General features: G+C 39.4%; 1 protein-coding gene across 2 annotated transcripts in view; it reads left to right on the top strand.

Moving 5' to 3' along the window:
• LOC127414206 (NACHT, LRR and PYD domains-containing protein 3-like) overlaps positions 1-24794 on the top strand; it is a 58913-nt gene that overhangs the window by 14514 nt on the left and 19605 nt on the right. For both annotated transcript variants that reach the window (XM_051652075.1, XM_051652071.1), the window contains exons 3-5: positions 12337-14265; positions 19876-20049; positions 20697-20870. In XM_051652075.1, coding sequence (XP_051508035.1) covers positions 12337-14265; positions 19876-20049; positions 20697-20870 — 2277 coding nt within the window. The remainder of the gene's footprint in view (positions 1-12336; positions 14266-19875; positions 20050-20696; positions 20871-24794) is intronic.

Here is a 24794-nt window from a genome sequence, read left to right as displayed (position 1 = left end):
CTGTCCAGCAAAAGGCACAGCTCTTAAGGGGGGGTAAAGGGTTACTGACGAGCACCACTCCATTGAGAAAATCCCCTGGATCATGGACTCTCCTCCCAGCACGACTGCAGTGGGGGTCAGGCAGTCACTTGGTCTCAACCTTAGTCGATTCCAGAGCTGAGGGCAACTTCCTGTATGTCAAGCTCGCCTTCAAGTTGTAGATTCCCATTGTCCCACTGGAGGAGCCCATCTTTGCCCATGCCTTCAGTAGGACGCCCCTGTCACTGTTTAGTCATTCCACCCGAACGCTGACCCTCATCTCCAGGAACCATTCTGAACTAATAACGTTCCTCCTCCTCAAGTCACCTTCTTCTCCGGTCATGCTGGGACACCCCTGGCTGGTAATTCACAACCCTCACATTGACTGGTCAACTAATTCCGTTCTGGCCTGGAGTCCATATTGTTTGTCTGTCTTCTGCTGTCTCCCCTGTTGGGTCTTGTTCTGTGTTACAGGATGAGCCAGTGGATTTACTTGGGATGCTGGTGACATACCTTTACCTGAGGGCGGTATTCAGTCAGTCCCGTGCCAATATCATGGTAAAGAATCGTTATCCTTTGCTGCTGATGTCTTAAGCCTTCAAACTCGTGCAGGGGTGACTATCTTTACAAATGCTTATCACCTTGTCTGGATCAGGGAGGGGGATGAGTGGAAGACAGTTTTTAACACCCCTAGGGGGCACTTTGAATACTTGGTCATGCCCTTCAGCTTGGCCAACGCCTCGGCTGTCTTCCAGGGGCTTGTGTATGGCGTACTTTGTGACTTGGTTGACCAGTTTGTATTTGTTTACCTAGAGGATATTCTGATCTTCTCCCAGAGTATCCAAGATCATGTCCAGCATGTCAGGAGGGTGCTTCACTGGCAGAGAACCGACTCTTTGTTAAGGTGAAGAAGTGTGTTTTTCACTTGCAGTCGGTTCCGTTCCTGCGGTTCATCATTTTGTCTGAGGTACTTTGCATGGATCCTAGTAAGGTCAGGGTTGTCTCTGATTGGCCAACCCCAGATTCCCATAAAGTTGTTCAGAGGTTTCTATCGCTGGTTTATCCAGAATCTTAGTCAACTCACCGCACCTCTGACGGCTCTCACCTCCACCAAGACTCAATTTAATTGATCTCCATGGGCTCACTCTGTGTTTCTAAAATTAAAGGAGAGATGTTGTTCTGCCCCCATTCTTGTTTCTTCCAGTCCGTCTCGGCAATTTGTGGTGAAGGTGTATGCATCAGAGGTGGGCGTTGGGGTGGTCCTGTCACAGCGATCTCCCTTACATGAAATGATACATCTGTGCACCCTTTTCTCCCATTGTCTCACACCCTCGGAATGGAACTACAACTTTGGCAAGTTGTTAGCAGTCAGGCTGGTGAGTGGCGTCAGGCACGCTGGTCTCTGTTTTTTGGATGTTTAGACTTTGTTCTCTCCTATCATCTGGGTTCCAAAAACATAAAATCTGATGCCCTCTCTCGATGTTTTGAAGTCGAGACCTCCGCCGACTCCCCGGACACCATATTACCCCCGTCACGAGTGGTGGGCATGGTCTCCTGGGAGGTGGAGTCCAAAGTTTGTTCCGTGTTTCACAATGCTGCCATTCCAGCAGGTCTATTGTTTGTTCTGCGATCAGTCTGCACGCATGTGCTACAGTGAGGTCATTCTTCCAACATGGTTTGCCTCCCTAAAGCAACCCTGCAGACCCCCACCACAAGCGTTAAAATAAATCCCCACTAGAAAGTATTTCTCCTGCAGTTCAGCCTTCACCCATGGAGTGGCGACCTCACATCCCACCTCAGGCTTAAATGAATGGGTGCCTTCACCATTCATATAGATTGCAGGCGGACCTGCCCCACGGGCAATTTATCGCACTATGTTCGTTTAATAGGAGAACGGGACCAAAGACCCCCGGACCACCTGGGTGGGCGTGGGACCATCCACAGACCCACTATCTACCCCCATACAAACTATTTTGCCCACTTTGACCCCGATGACCCCCGGACCACCCGCGGGCCATCCACAGACCCACAATCTGCCCCCTAACCAACTATTTTACCCGCTTTGATCCCTAAGACCCCCAGACCACCCGGAGGGGGCAGGGCCATCCACAGACCCATTATCTGCCCCCTTTCCATCTATTTTGCCCAATTTTACCCCAAAGACCCCCAAAACCCTACCATTTGACAACTTCCAATAAATTGAATAGGTTTACTCACTATAAGTTAACCAACATACTAAATGTCCACTTCCAATGTATTGTATAGGTATATTAACCCTGTATCCACCAACAGACTAAATGTCCATTTCCAAATTATTGAATGGACCTCCTATTGTATTGTGCTGGTCTTTTAGCTCTGTCCAGCAACATACTATTGTTGTGGCTTCTGCCATCTCTGTGAAAAATCACTCTCAAAGTCTTGGGGTTTTGATGCCAGAAGATAGACGTTATTATCAGAGATAAAAAAGCCGAGTTGCTCCCAGCGCAACTCCAGTAACTGGGTTCCTTCCTGCTTGTATATGATCTATCAAGGCGTGGCTAATACATTCCATACATGTCACCATTATCCATCACCCTATTCTTTGACCCCAGTCTGTTTATTTTAAGAAGTGGACAGGAGACACCTGTGGAGGAACCTCACCATATATTTTCTCAGCAGTCATGAGAGCAGTTTATCATATGTGACATATATCGATACTATACAGGCTTCTACACACACACACAATAAGATTCATGCTTGACCATCAGAAATACTTGTAGAATAAAATGGCTATATTTACATTGATTATACTTGATTAATTTATATTCAATTTGATAAAAATATTCCACACTATATGTCCATTTCCAATTGGAAATGGGATGGTACCACGGGCAATTTATTTGAATGGCCTCAAATAATGACTTGGTGAACATCTCTTTTATAATATGAAGGATACAGGAAATCACTAAATATCATATTTAGGTGACTCTCTGACTCCCCCTGAACAACATAATCCCTTCAAAACCTCCAAATTCGACTGTCCATGAAAGCACTATTTCTGTGAATGGGATAAAATGTACATTTTCAGATCTCAGCTCTGGATAGACTTAGGAAACTGAAACCTGTGCTCCTTTTCTAATCTCAGCCTACTCTTTCTATGGTGTGAATATCAAGAAGACCAGATTAAGCTGAAAATTTCATCTGAAAAAAACTATTTGTCGACTTTATCCAATCTTTTTGAAATTCACACCATTGATAGAGGGCACTGAAATGAGCACAGGAGTATGGGTTTCAAGTCTCTGAGTTGTCCCATTCAGGAGATATGGAGATCCCACATACAAATAATCCCATTAAAAAGAATAGTGCTTTCGTGGACAGTGGAATTTTGAGGTTTTGAAGGGTGCACATTGTTCAGATTTCATGAATATACTGATCCTGGAACTTATAAAACTGATGTCCACAAAAATCACCCCACTTCCAAATTATTGAACATTTACCAAATTTTATTAGTGTTAACATTTAATATTATCAATAAAACTTCCAGTGTAGCACTCTGCATACTCAATAGAACACATTTATCTAATTTACAACTCATTACAATGTATAATTTGCATAAAATACCATGTATTTGGCACCTATTAGATGCATTGTACATGGGCATTTTATGTACACTACCAGTCAAAAGTTTTGAAACACTTGACTGAAATGTTTCTCATGATCTTAAAAATCTTTTGAGCTGAAGGTGTATGCTTAAATGTTTGAAATTAGTTTTGTAGACAAAAATATAATTGTGCCAACATATTAATTGATTTCATTATAAAACTAAAATTTTATTACAAAAAAAAGTTTTTGAAATTGATGACTTGGACCGAATAATAAAGAAAAGCAGTCAATAAGTGCCCAACATAGATGGGAACTCCTTCAATACTGTTTAAAAAGCATCCCAGGGTGATACCTCAAGAAGTTGGTTGAGAAAATGTCAAGAGTACATGTCTGCAAATTCTAGACAAAGGGTGACTACTTTGAAGATGCTAAAATATAACACAGTTTTGATTTATTTTGGATTTTGTTTAGTCACAACATAATTCCCATAGTTCTATTTATGTTATTCCATAGTTTTGATGACTTTACTATTATTATTTATTATATAAAAATTATAATAAAGAACGAGTAAGTGTTTCAGATCTTTTGACCGGTAGTGTATGATTTAGAGATTTTGATTGAAAAAAGTCAACACTTTTTATTTATGAATATTTATATATAATATTATTATTGGAACCTCCAGTACAGCACTCAACATACTCTATTAAACATTTATGTATTTATTAACATTTTAATAGCCTTTAATTTGGAGTTAGGGGTGTAGGATTCCGAATTCAAGTGCTTATTGCAATTGTAATAGCCTTGAATTTGGAGTAGTGGTGTGGGAATTCAAATTCAAGTCTATAAGTGCTTATTACCATTGCAGCAGATAAAATCCTCCAGTTCAGCATATTCTGTAGAAATTCAAATTCATGTAACTTACAACTCAAACATGTGTCATTTGCTTAAAAATTGAAAGTGTCCAAATGCAATTTATTTTATGGAGACTCAATACTAGGTACATGGACAATTCATTTAAATGTTATATTTTACAACTACAATGAATTTTGTTGATTGCATTAAAACACTCATCACACCCTAATTAACACATTTATGTAACTTAAAAGTGTTAAAATGTGTAATTTGCTTAAAAAAATTACTGTCCATGAATTGTGTATTTGGTGCCTTTTAAATACATTGTACATGGGCACTTCCTGTATGATTCAGTCAAAAAACCCTTAAATAGTATGCCAGCAGGTGAAGGCGTCGAATACTCATTCATGGGCCTTCAGATACAACATAATAAAAACTCATGTTCCTCAGTGTTAGGCATGTACTGTAAAAAATAAATAAATATATAAATATATTCATGAAAAATTATTGCCACATTACACTCACAGGTCAGCCAATAAAGCACTTAACAAGGTCACACAGACTTCAAACTTTGCACACTGTCTAAGGGGCCCCTTAGACATAGATTTCAAATTGGAGTCATTTGGAGCTTTCAGAGTGGTGTCCACAAAAGCATTACAGAAATGAATGGTATAAATTGCCACTGAGATTCACCCTGGTATCACATCCAGAGGTCCGACAGAGCCCACATTTTGCACGGTGACACGCTAGGAGCCCCTTATCGACATACTGAGATGACTAAGTCCTAGGGAGCAGAAAATTATTGATTATGAGAACTTTCAACAGATCTCTCTGCCTGCCATAGGAATCAATGAGACAGGCTGACTTTTAGGCCCATGAGCAGCAGTATATTCTAGGGGTGTAACGGTTCTCAGTAAAAAAACAAACCGTACGGTTCGCCACCCACATTCGGGAAGCATTGGCACCACGGTTCATCTCAAGATTATTGATGCATCTGGAGCACAAGGTTTTGAGAAGAAAATAAAGCGTCAACTAGACATGCACAGTTACAAGCTCCGCTAATGCACCTGAATGGATCTGTAAATGGATATGCTCCACCTTTGTTTCACATGGGTCAACTTGTTGACATCACTGTTCTGCAAACGTTGTGTGTAGTTGAAAATGGCAAGTGGAGAAAAAGAGCCTCTGATAGAGAAGCCCCATGTGTCAATCAGGTCGCCTGTCTGGAAATATTTTATTTCTGCAGTCAATTACAACAGCAATGGTCAAAAAGCTTTTACAAAGCAGGCACTGTTTGCAGACATCGCTCGATGTGAGAGCTTTATACTGGTAATACATCGACATATGATCATTTACAGTGAAATCACCAGGGAAAGGTGAGCCAAAACTGCACACACTACCTTTCGTTTTTAAGCAAGCACTCAGTGCTGATTCGGACAGGCATAAAACAATAACTAAAGCAATTGGGATGTTCACTGCCAGCGATAAGTTTCCCTACTCCACTGATGAAGATTTGTGATTTCCACGGATGATTAAAACACTCGTCGCATCACAACATCCCTTGTATCTATTTTAATAGCAAAGTTCCTTTAATAGTGATGACAGCTTCTGAATATTGAATATATGTGCAGTAGAGTTTAAAATGCATTTTATGCCAATGCATGTAGCGTAATAGCGCAGGTTTTTACGATAAAGACCCAGCAAAAATGAACCATTGTTTTACTATAGTAATATTGTAGTAACCATGGCTGCTGTCACCATGTTTTTCTTTGCAGAAATCATGGTTTTGATACAATTAACCATGGTTTTACAACAGTAATACTGTAGTTTCCATATAGTAACCATGATTATACTATATATTGTAAACATGACAGTAACCATGTTGATTTTGTGGTTAATTTGTTTATACTACAATTACGATAGTTCAACTATGGTTCTTGTAAAACAATGATTTTTATTCAGGGCAAACATGTTGAAGTATTTAGTATTTGGCAGTAATATTTTTTTTTCTGTACATTACAAATACCGAATCGAAACCGTGACCCTAAAACCATGATACAAACCGAACTGTGAGAAATGTGAACCATTACACCCCTAGAATATATATCATCTGAGGCTTTAATACTTAGCAAACAACCAGAGCCTCCAAATTCTAGGACCTGATTTGGGGGCCCCTGACGGTCGAGGATCTAATATTTCAAAGTCCTGCTCTAGACGTCCCACTTGCCCATTAAAACAGTTTCATAGATGGCCTTATAATTGTTGCAAAGACCTGGGGGCTTAGAATGCAGAAATTACACATTTAAATCCCTCAATGATAGGGAAGTACTTTAAAAAAAAATCAAGAAAAATATTCCAGAAAAATAACATATAGAGTGTTAAATTGAATACTAAATTACCATTGCATTGAAGTATGGTAAAATAATCAATTAATAAATTTATTCAGCCTTTATTCAGTTTTACTAACACATGATAGAAAGTATAGCAGCAAAACTTAAAGCAAGAATGGTCCCTTCAGTATACACTGAAAATTGAGCATAATTCATTGAGTGCATGTCTGGGCTTAAAAGATACAACTATGCAGAACTTTTTATCTTCTCTGTTTCATGTACTACTTAACAGCTGATGTGGCCCCTGTACCAAAATAATTGCACACCCCTGCTCAACTGAATATGAAAGACTAATACTATAAATTGGTAAGCAGATTTTCTTGAATACCAGCAAACACACAAAAATCCTTGCATTTTTGTGAATGCACAAAATGCTGCATCAAAACTTATAAACATGTATGATTTTGCAAATCAGTATGTCCTAATCTGCAGGCGCAGAATTTTGCTGTCATTTTCAGTGACAGATCATGGGGGGAAAAAACCCAGAAGCAATAAATGTTTTGTACATTAAAAAACCAAACGTTTCTTTACGTTGTTTAAGTAGCATTTAAACATGATTTAATCTATTAAAAAATGTGTAATTATGATACATCTCCACTTTATACAGAGCACCCCCACTATTTTCAGAAGCACCCTCAGTGATTTTGATATGGAACTGGGCCTGCACCGTAGTTCTGTGCAGTTTTGTGGAGTTTGGGAGAGAGGAAGATACAATGCATGACATAATACTATCAAGTAGGATATTGTTTTGTTTTGTGACAAAGAAGATATTGAAGGTATTTCTTATCATAGACCTAGGCTACACATAGTCCTGGATTTCACTCAGTATTACAATGTATTGGGACTGCCAAATGTAGTAGGATTATTTAATTAAACAATGCTGTAAAATGTTTTTGCGTAGTTAATGCATTTAACCTTCTCACTTTTATTGCACACAGATGTAATACACACACCCCAAAATGGTCATTTTTCATTCAAAAGTCAGCGAATTAAGCACTTAACAAAGTCATTCCGACTTCAAACTTTGCACACTGTCTAAGGGGCCCATGAGAAGCTATATATTTCAAGTTGGAGTCATTTGGAGCTTTCTGAGTGTTGTCCACCAAGCCACTACAGAAAATGAATGGGATAAATTGTATGTTGGATATGCTCTAATTTCACTCCGTGAGCTCCAACGAACCTCAAATTTAGCACGGTCGTACATCTGGTGCCACTCAATCACATATTTAGAGGGCAAAAGTGTCCTGTGACATTTTTGTCAAACTTAAAAATCAAAAAAAAAAATTCTCCCCAATTTGGAATGCCCAATTCCAAATGTGCTCTAGGTCCTCGTGGTGGCATAGTGACTCGCCTCAATCCGGGTGGTAGAGGATGAATCTCAGTTGCCTCTGTGTCTGAGACCGTCAATCCACGCATCTTGTCACGTGGCTTGTTGAGCGCGTTACCACGGAGACATAGCGCGTGTGGAGGCTTCACTCTGTTCTCCGCGGCATCCATGCACAACTCACCACGCGCCCCACCGAGAGCGAGAACTACATTATAGTGACCACAAGGAGATTACCCCATGTGACTCTACCCTCCCTAGCAACTGGGCCAATTTGGTTGCTTAGGAGACCTGGCTGGAGTCACTCAGCATGCCCTGGATTTGATATTCATTTCACGTTTGACACTTTGTAAGCGCTAAAAATGCTTCTCATCATATGTGCATGACGGTCAAAGCCTGATGTCACTTGCTTGCCGCATGGTCTACCGTAGACACACTTGCACAAGTAATCTGCTCAGCGCTATCCTGTTTCTGGAGCACGATAAAACTTGTGCAACCTGTTTGAATTCGACTGAGAATTTTCTACTTTGAAGCACTACGGAGACACATAACCATACTTAGGCTACTAAAATGTATCATAGTAATAGTTTTTAATAGTTTCATATTAAATAATATCTTGGGAGGAATCTATTAGACTTAATTTTAGTACAATCGTGGTGTTTCTAAAAGTGTTTAGGCAATTATTTTCCATTACAAATGCTATAAGAATACTAAGTTTATGTTTATTATTATTATTATTATTATTATTATTTTATAAAGACTTGCAACACTGACCAAACACCTTTTGTTATTTATTACATACATTATTATTACAAATGCCACTGTTAATAAATGGAAGTATTATGCTAAACATAAGGGCAAGTCAAATAAAGGACTTTAAAGTCAGCACCTTTAAGAATTATGAACAGATTATTAATAAAGCTCATGTGTGTATTACATGTTCTGTTATAATGATGTTTGATGTTAGGAAACAAACTGGCCTGGTTTGACATCATATTTCTAAAGATTCCCTAAATTATTAAGAGCCTGAAGAAAAGAAAACAATATATGATATGAAGTAGGAAATCAACTTTTCACCAGAAGCACAGTCCCAACTCAGTAAAGTAGTCTATTCATAGGTACAATCATAATGTAATAACTTAAGTTTGTTTAGTTTAATTTCCCACAGCACCTTGAAAAAAACATTATGACCACTAACAGGTGAAGCGAATAACAATGATCATTTCCTAAGAAGGCCACATGCCAAGGTTTGGGTAGATTGGATGGTAAACGAACAATCAGTTCTCATAGTCACCATGTTGAATACAGGAGAAATGGGCAGGAGTAAAGACTTGAGCAACTTTGACAAGGGCCAAATTGTTATGGCCAGACAGAAATTTGCATTTCTGAAATGCCATGGCTTGTGGGGTGCTTCCGGTCAGCAATGGTGAGTACCTACCAACAGTGGTCCCAGGACAGACAAACCATAAAACGGTGACAGGGTGTTGGGCGCTCAAGGCTCATTGATGTGCGAGGGCAACGAAGGATATCCCATCTGGTCCGAACCGACAGAAGGTCTACTGTGCCAGAAGTCACAGAAAATTTGATGGCTACAGGATGAATGTGTCACAACACACAGTGCATCACACCCTGTTATGTAGCCACAGATCGATCAGAGTGCCAATGAAGACTCCTGTCCACCGTCGAAAGCACCTACTACAATGGGAATGGGAGCATCGAAACAGGAACTTGGAGCAATGGAAGAAGGTCGCCTGGTCCGATGAGTCCCATTTTACATCACATGGATGGCTCTGTACTTGTGTGCCGTTTACCTGGGGAAGTGATGGAACCAGGATGCACTGTGGGAAGATGACAAGCCGGTGAAGGGAGTGTGATGCTCTGAGCAATGCTGTGCTGGGAAACCCTGGGTCCAGCCATTCATTTGGACATTAATTTGACAAGTTCCACATAACTATACATCAGTCCAGACCAGGTACACCCCTTCATGGCAATGGTATTCCCTGATGGCAGTGGCCTCTTTCAGCAGGAAAATGCGCCCTGCCACACTACACACATTGGTCAAGAATGGTTTGTGGAACATGATGAAGAGATCAATGTGTTTCCCTGAACTCCAAATTCCCCAGATCTCAATCCAATTGAGAATCTGTGGGATGTGCTGGACCAACAAGTCTGATCCACGGCAGTTCCACCTCACAACTTACAGGACATGAAGGATCTGCTGCTAATGTCTTGATGCCAGATACCACAGGACACCTTCAGGGGTAGAGTTGATGCTTTTGCTGTCTTATGGCTCACTGGAGATGGACATGTGCCATGTTCCATGTCTGTTCACTCCTAATCCAGTCATCCAGGGCTGGCAAATCAGAAGGTTCACCTGACCAGGGGAAGAGTGGGGGTTAAGAAGTTAAGAAGTTAAGAAGTGACTCCATTCATGTTGATTGTGATGACAGTATAAATGAAGGAAATGTTACATTTCTTGGTTGAGTCACTCTGGTCAGATTTGGTCTGCAAGATCAGAATTGCATGTGCAAATTGCGTTCAGCAGCGATTTTTTTGGGTAAGTTTGTGCCGTTCCTCAGTGGTTTCCAGTTGCTCCGCCCTGGACTAATGGTTGTCCGCTGGATCTCTCATGATCTCAGTTACTTTTGCCTGCTCCCTCATGGTCTCCAGAACCGCTGCTGGCTCCCCGTGGTCTGTTCCAGAGTCATCAGCTTTTAAGTCTCCTATCCAGAACTTTGTCAACCCCCCCCCCCCCCCCCCACCCATCTTGATTGTTTGGTCATCAGGAAATGCCCCTAGGGAATGGGCTCTGTCGTGAATATAGGATGATCTCTAGTGGCCATTAAAGGCTGTCTTAAATTGTCTTATGTGTCTTTTATTTTGAAGTTTATCAATTAGTCCTTGCTCTTACGCCCTTCCTGGTTCCCTCCCTCACTGATTCCTCCCAGCTTTGTCTCATTCCCTTATTAGTGAGTTTATGTATATTCCCCAGTGTTTGCCATACTCCTTTGTCAAGCTTTGTTTAATATAATGTGTTTTTTCTTGGTGAGTTCATTGTTTCTTGGCTTTGGTGTTCCTTTGCTTTAGATTACTTTGCTAATAAGTTCTGCAATTGTATTCTACATCTCCAACTCACCAGAGTTCACCAACACTTCCAGCTTCAGCCACTAGAGGTGCAGTGATTTTAATTTTTAAAGCAGACCAATTTCAGCAGCAGAACATTCAACCTACTGTCTTTGAATTCACAGTAAGATCAGTCTGCCTAGTTAGCTGGAATGATCTGTCCTTGACTAGCCTCTCTAAGTACTTCATAACCACAGTGGTCGAGTTATGCAGGATGATAGTCATTAAGACAGCCTGGATAAGATGTTGGTTGCATTGGGACAATTGAGCCAGCTGATCTGTAAAGACTTTTAGAATGTCCTCAGAGTCTGTCTGCTCTCCTGCTGTTAATTCTTCTGAGAGACCTTTTCACTTTTTGCTCGTAAATCCCAACTCTACTAATGTATTATGCTCCTTCATAATGTAAAACTTAATAAGGAATTCAGATCTTTTAGGTATTTCATTGGTGCTGACAGTGATGGGTGGTTTTCCTTTATAGTCCAACATAGCTTTGTAAGTTCTACTTGATCTCTGTACCACCTCCTTCTGCTTAACTGCTCTTCACAGATCATAGGATGCTTTTTGTGTAAAAACCCAGATACCAGATTCAAGCCCTGCATTGCAGTGTGGGTTTTCAGTGCAGACAAATTACATTCTTTGTCCTATACAACAAATTTTATTTTAATGCAATGTCTCCTTTTAACAACACTGTATAAAGAAAAACATAAAAAAATTAAAATAAAAACAAACTTATAGGCATGAATGTAAAGGAATGTCTCCTAATGTTCAGTTGCTTTTATTTTTGCAGAAAATGGTCCTTCAGTGCCTGCAGTTTGTAAGAAGCAATATCAGTTCTAGACTGGAACCTTTATGAATTCTATTTGTTATGTCAGGACATCAACTATCCACAATCTGTATCTGTAGACAGAAATTGATCTGTAAGATAATCAGCTACAGCCATGTATATATAATGAGTTTATTATACTGATATTTCTCAGAGATGTAGGAATGTTAATACTTTTCTGTATTTAAAATACTTAAAATCTTTTTTGCTTCTTGTTTGTGCAGTGTGGATATAGCTGGTCTTACTGACCTGCATCAGGATCCTCACCAACCAGCGAATGATGTTTTGCATAGAGTCAAAGAAACTCACAAAACCAGCATGAAAAACAGGTATGAGATCTTATTTGAGGGAATCAGAATGCAAGAAAATCAATCTCTCCTGAAAAGGATTTACACACAGCTATACATCATAGAGGGAGAGAGTGAAGGGGTGAATGAAGAACATGAGGTTTTACACATGGAGAAAACAGCCAGAACTCAGCACTTGCAAGACACTCCAATCTACTGCAATGACATCTTTAAACACTTACCTGAACCAGGATACATAATCGAGAAAAGAAAGAGAAAAAAACAAATAAAGACTGTTCTTACTAATGGCATAGCTGGAATTGGAAAAACAGTCTCTGTGCAGAAGTTCATTCTGGACTGGGCCGAGGGAAAAGCCAATCAGGATGTTGATTTCATGTTTGTGCTTACATTTCGAGAGCTGAACTTAATAAAAGATGAGCAGTACAGTCTTCACAAACTTCTGCTCGACTTTCATCCTGAACTTCATGATCTGGACTCAAAGATCTATGATGAGTGTAAAGTCGTGTTCATATTTGATGGTCTGGATGAAAGCAGAATTCCACTGATGTTTTCAGACAGTGAGAAAGTTTCTGATGTGACTAAGACTTCATCAGTGGGTGTGTTGATGTCAAACCTCATCAAAGGAGATCTGCTTCCCTCTGCACTCATTTGGATCACCTCCAGACCAGCAGCAGCCAATCAGATCCCCTCCAAATACATCAATCGTGTGACAGAAATTCAGGGATTCAATGACCCTCAGAAGGAGGAATATTTCAGGAAGAGAATCAGTGATGAGCATCAAGCCAGCAGAATCATCTCACACATTAGAAGAGCAAGAAGCCTCCACACCATGTGCCATATACCAGTCTTCTGTTGGATCTCATCCACTGTGCTTCAAAACATCCTGAAACAAGATGAGAGTGCAGAAATCCCTCAAACTCTGACTGAAATGTACATCCACTTCCTGCTCATTCAGCTCAGTATGAGAAATCAGAAGTATGAAGAGAGAGATCCAGAAAAACTCGTGCAGTCCAACAGAGAAATGATTGTGAAACTTGCTGAACTTGCTTTCAAACAGCTGATGAAGGGCAATGTCATGTTCTATGAGGAGGACCTGAGAGAGAGCGGTATAGATGTCACTGACGCCTCAGTGTATTCTGGGATTTGCACTGAGATCTTTAAGGAGGAATCTGTGATTCAACAGAGGAAAGTCTACAGCTTCGTTCATTTGAGCTGTCAGGAATTTCTGGCAGCTTTTTATGTGTTTTACTCCCATGTTGTCAAGAATATGCAGTTGTTTCTTTATAAAGAATTTGAACATGACCAAGTACATGAGTATAGATATGAGTGGGATAGTCCTGAGGTAATCTCTCTGTATGAGTCACTAAAAGTAACATTAGATAAAGCCCTACAGAGTGAAAATGGACGCCTGGATCTTTTCCTGCGATTCCTGCTGGGAATCATTCTGGAGTCCAATCAGAGACTCTTACAGGATCTACTGACACACACAGAGAACAGCTCTGAGAGCATCATGAAAATCACACAGTACATTAAAGACAGAATCAAGGATAGCAATATTGATAGTGATGAGGATGATGATGAATATCTCTCCACTGAAAAATCCATCAATCTGTTCCTGTGTCTGCTTGAAATGAAAGATCAGACTCTATCCAGAGAGATTCAGGAGTTTGTGAAATCAGAGGGACACTCAGAGTATGAACTCACTGCTGCACACTGTTCAGCAATTGCCTATATGCTTCAGATGTCAGAGGAGGTGCTGGATGAACTGGACCTGAAGAAATACAACACATCTGAGGAGGGCAGAAGACGATTGATACCAGGTGTGATCAACAGCAGAAAAGCCCTGTAAGTGTTGATTTATTTATGTGACTATGTGAAGTGATATGCAATTCCTATATGCATACTTTCATAACTAGGGCTGTCAAACAATATTAGGCAGGTGGTTTGAATGTTGTGGCTAATCAGTGTATATATGTATATACAGCATACAGTATATATCAGAATTTGAAATTAACCTTTTTTGGATCACCGACCACTGTGGCTAGTAGCTTTTCAAGGTCACTAGCCACTCAGCAGTTTCACAATCCAAAATCCCCCAACTTGCAAAAAGTTCTAAAGGTAATTGGAGACTGTAACTGCATGCATTTGTCTGGACATTTTATTTGAATGAGAATTATATTAGTTTAGCAAGACACAAGCGTAACGATGCAAGTCACATTAAGATTATCTGAAGGCAAACATGACTAGTTAGAACAGGAGTAGAATAGAACAGGAGGAAAATTTGTCAGTAATTTGTCCATAATTCAAGGAAGTTTTAACCCCTTCATTCTAAATTGTACTTGCCTACTTGAAAGTTTACCACTGTTCTTTCATTGTTTAACAATGGCATTTGTAATGATTAGGCCATTACCACAGGTAAGACCATACATGGCTCCACATTACTGTGATTACAGCATATCCGCAGGTCATTAAAAAGTATTAAAAGGGATTAAATCATTTTGGTGAAAATTAAGGCCATTAAAAAGTATTAAAAATTCTTAAAATACATTTCAAGAGGTATTATTATTATTTTTTTTTTTTTAACATTTCCCTCCTTGGGTTGTAAGGTTGAATAAAATTGTTTATTCAAGTATCTCTGATGTGAGGGTGATTACTATCGAATTAGACTGTGGTTCTGTTCCAAAACTTGTGAGATTCCTCCAGAGGAAGCATTTTAAGGCATCATAGACGCACTCCCGAAGAGAAGGCTCTGCAAGTGAGCAATGCGATTAAACTATCGCTCCTGTTTATAAACCACAAAGCTGACTGTACAGTGCAAGCGCATGACACTGAGCAGTCTAGTTTTGCTTCATCACATTGTGCGGCTCATTTTACAGCACCTTTGTCAAGAAAGGCAGAAATGGAAACAATGCTTTGTGTAAAATGCTACCAGAACTACTGCTGGATGAAGAGAAACATTTAAGAGACAACTTCAACCTCTTAAACACCTGATAAATCTCTCATCTCTATCTCTGTCACGCTCCATCTCATATATACAGGCATATTCTCTGCCTTGTGGATCAGTCCATTTTAATAATATAAGTAGGCATATGTACAGATTTACGTAATATAAATAATATATTAATAATATACATATTTAAAATTGTATCTTTAATTGCATATACATTTTATTATATATTTTTCGTAAACTTCATAACTGATTTAGCAGCAAGGTCTTTCAGGATTCCATCTGTTAATTTGCAGTGCATTTTGCCAACTTTTATCTGGTGAGAACTGACTTGAACTCCTAATGGTATAGCTGACCCAAAAATAAAAACTTACCATAACTTACTTATCTAATGTTTTTAAAACCAGTATGACTTTCTTTCATCCATGGATCACAAAAGATGTTCGGTAAAATGTTCAGCAGAACCTAAAAATGTAAATTCAGAATAGCAGAATAGCATCTCCGAATGCACAACATGTCAAACCTTGAGGTGGATGGGCTACAACAGCAGAAGACCATGTTGGGTTCTACTTCTGTCAGCCAAGAACAGAAAGCTGAAGCTGCAGTGGGCACAGGCTTACCAAAAACTGGACAGTTAAAGACTGGAAAAGCATATCCTGGTCTGATGAATCTGGATTTCTGCTGAGTTAAACAGATGGTAGGCTTACTGCAGCTTCAGCTTTCTGTTCTTGGCTGACTGAAGTGGAACCCGACGTGGTCTTCTGCAGTTGTAGCCCATCCACCTCAAGGTTGGATGTGTTGTGCATTCTGAGATGATATTCTGCTCACTACAATTGTACAGAGGGGTTATCCGAGTTACCGTAGCCTTTCTGTCAGCTCGAACCAGTCTGGCCATTCTCCATTGACCTCTCTTATCAATGGAGTGTTTCAGTCTGGAGAACTGCCACTCACTGGATGTTTTTTGTTTTGTTTTTGGCACCATTCTGAGTAGACTCTAAAGGCTGTTGTGCATGAAAATCCCAGGAGATCAGCAGTTACAGAAATACTCAAACCAGCCTGTTTGGCACCAACAATCATGCCACGGTCCAAATCACTGAGATCAAATTTTTTTCCCCATTCTGATGATTGATGTGAATATTAACTGAAGCTCCTGACCCGTATCTGCATGATTTTATACATTACACTGCTGCCACACTATTGGCTGATTAGATAATTGCATGAATATATAGGTGTACAGGTGTTAAGTAGTGGTCGACCGATATATCGCCGATTCTGACTTTTTTAATTTTCAGCATCGGCCAATAAATTTCCCCTTTGGCCAATTTTTTCTTGAAGGCGCCAAAAATAGCCTGCTTGCATGTGAAGCGACTGAGACATGTAAACGACCAGTCATGGTTCATTTTGTTGTTACATGCATCGTGTTACTACAATAATAGGCTGGTGTGCAACACAGTGTCATTTAAACGGTCTGCATACCAGACACGTTTGAGCTCATGATGTTAAAGTGCTCGCCTGTTTCATTCTCCCTCTCTCTGTCTTGTCTAATGATAAAAAGGCAAATATCAATCAAACTAATATTGTATACCATCTGCAAATATGCACATATCTCGTTTAAACAGATGTAATAAACCAAGCTCACAAAACTTCAGCAGATCCAGCATCCCGTGGAGCGCTCATAAATCTTCCTCTGAAGCACGTATTCTAACAGTCTCTCCTCAACAGTTCCGTCACTTTTCTAATGATAAAAGGCAAATATCAATAAAGCTTCTATTATATACCGTCTGCAAATATGCAGACATCTCGTTTAAACATGTAATTCACATATGATTTCTTCCCATCGAGTGCTCATCTAATATCTTCCTCTAAAGCATGTATTTTATTTTTTTTTTATTTTTTTTTTTCAGTTTGGAATTGCCAATTCCCAATGCACTCTAAGTCCTCGTGGTGGTGTAGTGACTTGCTTCAGTCCAGTTGGCAGAGGGGGAATCTCAGTTGCCTCTGCATTTGAGACCATCAACCCACGCATCTTATCACATGGCTTGTTGAGTGCATTACTGCAGAGACATAGCGCGTGTGGAGGCTTCTCGGCATCCACACATGACTCACCACATGCCCCACCGAGAACAAACCACATTATGGCGACCACGAGGAGGTTACCCCATCCCACCCAAGCAACCAGGCCAATTTGGTTGCTTAGGAGACCTGGCTGGAGTCACTCCGCATGCCCTGGGATTCAAACTCGTGAACTCCAGGGGTGGTAGTCAGCGTCTTAAATCACTGAGCTACCCAGGTCCCCTAAAGCATGTATTCTAACAGTCACACCTCTACAGTTCCCTGTCACCTTTAACTTTCTTTTCTAATAATAAAAGGCAAATATCTATAAAACTTGTATTATATACCATTTGCAAATATGCATATAATTTAAACAGATGCAATTCTCGAACCTTGCGAAAATCCAGTGGTTTCTTCTTGTCGAGCGCTCATCTAATGTCTTCCTCTGAAGCGCGTATTCTATCAGCCAGAATCAAAAACTTCAGGATCAGGATCAAAAGTTCCTCTCATTCACAAATCATGATGGTCAGTGGTCACAATCCAAGCAGGCGATCCAGGCTGTTTAAACTGTCAGGAGATTGAGGCTCGTGCTGGATCCGCACGAGCGCGTGACTGCAACCCAAGTCTTTCTAGCAAGTCAGTCCACTGTCGGCCATGTTTGGAACGCTCTCGGGAGGCTATTTCCAGTCATGAAAGTGCAGCTCCTATCTACTTGAATGGAGAAAGACAAAAATCTCCAAAATGGTTGGTCAAGATTATGATCAAAATATATATTTCAAATCATCAGTAAAATCTGACAACACCAGGATCATAAATGGTGCTGCTTTACCTCAGATTATGCTAAAAAACTCAATTTTCCCAGTTTTTATAGCTAATGCGCATGCACATTCTCGAGTTGATTGACAGGCGATGTCTGTACCTAAAAGGTGATTGGCTCTTTTACCTGTAAGGCGGGACTTCCTATCTACATCCGTTGACCGTTGGCTGCAGTTAATTTTAATAGAAGTGGCCTGTCTCTGCTAAATAGTCTCTTGTGCCACTTCAGAGTAAAAGCCCTTCACATGTGCTATAAGTGTCCTATTCACTATGAACTGTAAGTACAATTGGTTTGATTTGGTATTTTTTGAGAAAATGCGATTGCTAACGTGGACATGCCATCCGTGGTTGCTGGACTACTGTGTGTACAGTTATTTCCTTCTTCCTAATATATTAACAATTTCTTCATATGCAAATAAATTACTAAAATTTGATGACTAAACAGGAATCAGAAGAAACTGCTATCTACCATTTAAAATACATTGTTTTAAAATGTAGATTTTTTACAAAGTTAAAGTTTTGTGTGAAATTGAGTATATATAGTCCTAAATAAGAGTTTATTTATGTTATTTACTATATTAAATTGTGTGATATATTCGGCATTGTATCTGCCTATCAGCCACCCTGCACTCTGGATATATCGGCAGTCGACCACTAGTGCCAAGTATGAGTATATGTACATATATGCACATTTTTTATTTTAAGTTGATTTTAAGTGTTTAGCATATATTTCCATTTGTCAGATTGGTACTGTATTAAGCACTTCAAATTCCAATCACATTTTACCATCCAACTAAGGGAATTTTAAGCGAAAATATAGAAATGCCATTAATGGGTTTTTGTGTCTCATTCGCCGCAATGAGTGTGAAGACTGAAAGCTGTCTGTGATGTACGTTTGCTGTCTGCGGTCCAGCGAACGTTTAGACAAGTATTTTGATAGTGAATGCAAAAAGTTCCAGTTTCACTTTAATTTAACATTCATGTAGTGGCAAATGTTCTTGGCCATTGCAGGTTCATACATGCAGGGTTAATGGCATGCAGTGACACAGAGGAGTTGAGGAGACTCTTACACTGTTACTGTGGAGATAATAGAATGGCAGCTGTGCTGTTGGATATATCACGTGTGCTTTAAGCTTTTCAAGCATTTGTTTTGCCACTGTCAAACATGGAGGAAAGTGATGGGAATACCTCATATTCACAGTTTATGCAGAACATTTGCAGAAATTATAGAAAACTGCAAGCTACCGAAAATAATTTGGAGATTGGATGAATTTGCAAGAATTCTTGCGATCGTGAGAACGCAAAATTCTGGAGGGACTGCCAAATCCCCTTGCCCATTTTATTGAACAGACTTGATTGACAGATCCTTTCCTGTCATGCTTTTAGTTTGCTTGAAGTTAGTGAAGAACCACCTCACTGTTGCGAGAGTATTTTTATACATGTCTGCACATCTTACATGAACTGACATACATCTGCCAGTAATCACAGTGATTGCTTCTGCACAGAATTCTCAAATTAACCTAGTATTATTCAGGTTAGCTATATGAGACAGGATATTAGTAAAGCGATAAATATTTAAGACAAAATTCTAAGCCACCACCATCTCCTCCATATTGTGCTGTATTTTTATTTCTGTTTAGATTGGCAGGCTGTAATCTCACTGGTGAGTGCTGTGAAAGTTTGGCTTTAACGCTACAATCATCAAACTCCCTCCTGAGAGAGCTGGACTTGAGTAACAATGAGCTACGGGATTCAGGAGTGAAGCAGCTCTCTGATGCACTGAAGAGTCCACACTGTACACTGGAGATACTGAGGTTTGAGTTTCACATTGAGTCATTGATCTGAATCAGATGACCCTTTCCTGTGTCAGTGTGCAGATCTTGGCCAGGATACACTGATTGTAAAATTAAGATTGAAGTTAGTTAAAAAAAATAAAAATAAATGAAAATTGAAAATTAATTTACTCCCCTTCATGCTGTTCCAAACACAAAATGGTGATGTTAAGCAGAATGTTAACCCCAGTCACCATTCACTCTCAGTGTATGAAAAAAAAGATGCAATGAAAGTAAATGATGACTGAAGCTATCAGTCCTTATAACATTCAGCATACAGCATCTTCTTTTGTTTTACATGAAAGAAAAAGAAAAAGTCACATGGGTTTGGAACAAAATGAGGGTGATGAAATAATGACAGAATTTTCGTTTTTGGGTGAACTAAGCCTGTAATGCAAGATAACGTATACCAGACCATCTTGCAATGATTAGAAATATAAAAATGAAAATATTTTTGTCTGTAATTCTATTTAGTTTTTGTTGTTTTTTTAGTACACATTATAGGTGCCCGTTAGTTTTTCGTTCTTTTTCAAATAATATGAACTTCAGTTGTCCAAACTGAAATTTATTTAGAAACTAATCACAGAACACCCACCTGTAATAACTCAATCTTGTATTGTTCTGTTTAGATTGGCAGGCTGTAATATGACTGATGAGTGCTGTGGAAGTTTGGCTTCAGCTTTACAATCATCAAACTCCCTCCTGAGAGAACTGGACTTGAGTAACAATAACCTGCAGGATTCTGGAGTAAAGCTGCTCTCTGATGGACTGAAGAGTACAAACTGTAAACTGAACATACTGAGGTTTGAGTTTCACATTGTAACATTAATGTAGAAATATAAATTATGAATATATGGTGTTTCTTAATCATGGTTAGCATTCATGTATATAGTCATAAAGTGTTTTTTGCAGTTTATTGGTACCTAGTCATTGCAGAGTGGGGCTGAAATCAAATTATTGCCAGCAGCCATATCACCCTGTAGCTCTAGACTGGTTATCCACTGAACTTAAGCAGGGTTGAGTCTGGTCAGTACCTGGATGGGAGACCTCCTGGGGAAAACTAGGTTTGCTGCTAGAAGAGGTGTTAGTGAGGCCCAGTACAGTGATGGTGACACCATACTGTAAAGAGGCACCGTCTTTCGAATGAGATGTTAAACTGAGGTCCTTACTCTCTGTGGTTATTAAAAATCCCAGGGTACTTTTCGTAAAAAAAAGAGTAAAGGTGTAACCCTGGTGTCCTGGCCAAATTCCCCCATAGGTCCCTATCAATCATGGCCTCCTAATAATCCCCATCCATAAATTGGATCTATCACTCTACTATGTCCTCTCCACCAATAGCTGGTGTGTGGTTAGCATAGTGCAGTGGTTCTTAAAGCCGAGGTATTGCAAGGGGGCCTCGGAAGACTGACACGTCCTCAAATCTCATTCACTTTCACACATTCAACAAAAAAAGTGAAAAACACATAAGAACTGATGTGCGCAATTTATTTTCCTCTGCCTTTAAACTTTAGCCTGGCACCACAGCGCATCCTGCATGCGCAGCTCTTGATAGCCCAAAGTGTTGATGTCAGGTGCGCTCATGTAAACAAGATTATGCTTGCGTGCACGCCAGTTTCAGATGAGTGACGAGGTGAATTAACTCTTACATTTCTGTCTTTTCCTCACACAACATACTATATGACTTCAGGAGAATTGAGATCTAAGGCACAAGTGTTCTGGACAACTTTAAGGTGTTTTGATATGTGCTTTCGGAGCTTGGACTGCCACAATCACAATCCTCTCATCCCTCAATCTTGAGTTTCACAGATGAAAAAAGTAATACTGATTTTGAACGATGAGGGTGAGTAAATGATGGCGGAAAGGTCAGTTTTTAGTTTATCAGTATCATTAATCAGGTGTTAGTTATTGTCCAGAGGTCCTGACCGCTAACGAAACAGCTCATAGACACACTGTCACGTGATACTTGTTACTTTTTTCAGTGCTGGCTAGGATGCGACAATCACCGTAATTTATTATTACTGGATGAGGATTTAAAAAAAAAAAACTTTTATAGAGACTGCTGAAGCTTATTTCCATTCATAGGTATGAATCCTTGCAATTATCAGTTTATATAAAAAAATAAAAATATATAATTATATAATTAAATAAAAAAGTCTCCAATGAGATATAAAACTTTCTGGTAGTTAAATGCGGATGAATGGAGGATTCGGTTTTCTGAGCGGCCAAGCGCCCACTGGAGTGAAGTGAAACTTTTCATTTAGTTTTTATTGTATTTTGAATAAAACCTTTTTTGTCAAATGAAGATGAAAGAAAATGTATTTTAATATTTTAAAAGCATTTTTTTTTTCAGTAAAAACAAAAAGTTTTTGTACTTTTTTTAAAGTAAAAAAAAAGTTTTTGTTTTAAAAGGGGTGTGACCCAAACCAATTGAGAACCACTGGCATACTGGCACACAATGGTGTCCACAATAATCATCCAGGTGGATGCTGCACAGTGGCTGTGGTTGATGAGTGTCCACTGTTCACTGTGTGAAGGGTTTTGAGTGTTGTGTCAGAAAACCGTTATATAAGTGTAACATTTATTTATTAGTTTATTCAACAAAAAATAATGAACAAACCAAAAAAGTGCAATGCATTCATTAAGTACAATATAGTTTATATAGTAAAAATAGACTAAGCTCTCTCAAAGCATTTTTTATTTATATTTGTTTATTTATTTTATTGTGGGATGACCCTCAAACAAAAAGGGGTTAAATCCAGTTCACCATTCACAGCCAGCCAAACTGTGGCCTTAATTAAATTCATAAGAACTCCCTTTTTGTTATTAAAATGTTTTTATTGATTCCAACACAGACAGGAATAAATTTAACCACAGAATTATGCATTCGGAATCAACTTATAACCCTTTATATATAACATCATACCCACATATATACAAACACACAAATAGAAATACATAAGTACATAAAAAAAGACAAAGTTCAACAGATAGAAGAAGAAAAAAAAAAGACACCAATAAAATAAAAATAAATTGACTCCCTCCACTGCCCCTCGCTAGGACCATTCCAAATGAGACAAATAACTGCCCCAGGTTCTGGAAGTCATTTCCTCAAAAGCTGCCACTTTACCCAACTCTGTGCACCACCCACGAAATGAGGGTGCATCAGTTGACTTCCATCCCCTAAGGATTAGCTGTCTGCCAGTCGTCACCCTGGTTAGGACCCAGCTTTTTATGTATTTATCTCCTATATTCAGGACCCACCCATCACCCAAAATGATGATCCAGTACGTCACACACAAAGTGCTGGTCCCTCAACCAAAATTCCTGAATCTTAACACAACCCCAAAAACATGGGTTGTGTACCTGTCTTCTGACTGGCATTGCCAGCAGGTGGGTGAGTCTTTAAGACCAAGCCTATACAATCTAGAGGGGGTCCAGTAGAATCGATGCAAAATCTTAAATTGCATCAGACGCACCCTTGCATCTCAAGATGTAGACTTGATGTTTTTTAGAATCCTAGCCCACACTCCTTTCTCCAATAACAAGTTTAAATCTTTCTCCCATAATCTCTTGAGAGAAATTGAAGCCCCGTCCCCCAGACTCTGAATTAGCAGGGAGTAATACACTGATGCCTCATTCCCTTTTCCAAAAGCAGTAATCACCACTTCCAGAGTATCTGCCGCTTTAGGGGGGTGTATGCTACCCCCAGAAATAGTACAGAGCAGGTGGTACAGCTGTAAATACCTAAAGAACTGAGATCTGGGAATCCTAAAATGTTGAACCATATTTTCAAAAGATCTCGACACTCCACTCTCATATAGGTCACCAAGCGTAATAACCTCCCTCACAATCCACTCTGACCAGCAGAAAGGGGACTTATTATTACATAATTTTGGGTTCATCATAAATTTTTGAGGCAACATTTAAATAAATGTAATCTGGGACGCTTACCATTCCAAATGAAGGACTTCGCTATGCTGTCAAATTGCTTGAAATAAGAAAGGGGGACATCTATAGGGAGAGACTGTAGCAGGTAGTTGAATTTTGGAATACAATTCATTTTAATAACATTAACCTTCCCAATAATGATAAATGTAATGAAGCCCACCTGCCCACATCACTCGAAAACCTTTTTATTAAAGGGTCAAAATTAACTCTAACTAAATCACACAAATTTGCTGGGAATAAAATACCCAAATACTTAATGCCCTGTTTGGGCCACTGGAAGGCACCCGGCTTAGAAGCCGTTACTGGGCAGTACGCTGTCAGAGCCAAAGCTTCTGATTTAGACCAATTGACTCTGTACCCTGAGAACTTAGAAAAGGAATTAATAATTCTGTGGAGGCAAGGCATAGATCTAGTGGGGTCAGAGATGAATAATAAAATATCATCTGCGTAAAGCAAAAGCTTATGCGCTAAACCTTCCGCCACCACTCCTTTCTTATCGTGGCTGCTAATGGTTCCAGGGCAAGACAGAACAATAATGGGGAAAGAGGGCAACCCTGCCGGGTGCCCCTATCCAGAGTAAAATAATCTGAAATTAATCAATTTGTTTGTACCACCGCTAACGGGTGTCTTAATCCAGTCTTAATCAATCTTAATCAAGTAACTTAATCCATCTAATAAAAGTGTTCCCGAACCCATATATTTCCAAAAACTTAAAAAGATAATCCCATTCTACCCATTCAAATGCCTTTTTGGAATCAAGTGAGATGGCAGTAACCGGA

Source organism: Myxocyprinus asiaticus, chromosome 2 (genome assembly GCF_019703515.2).
Source record: "Myxocyprinus asiaticus isolate MX2 ecotype Aquarium Trade chromosome 2, UBuf_Myxa_2, whole genome shotgun sequence".
In the NCBI taxonomy this organism is placed as follows: domain Eukaryota; kingdom Metazoa; phylum Chordata; class Actinopteri; order Cypriniformes; family Catostomidae; genus Myxocyprinus; species Myxocyprinus asiaticus.
This window is presented reverse-complemented; position numbering and strand designations above follow the sequence as displayed.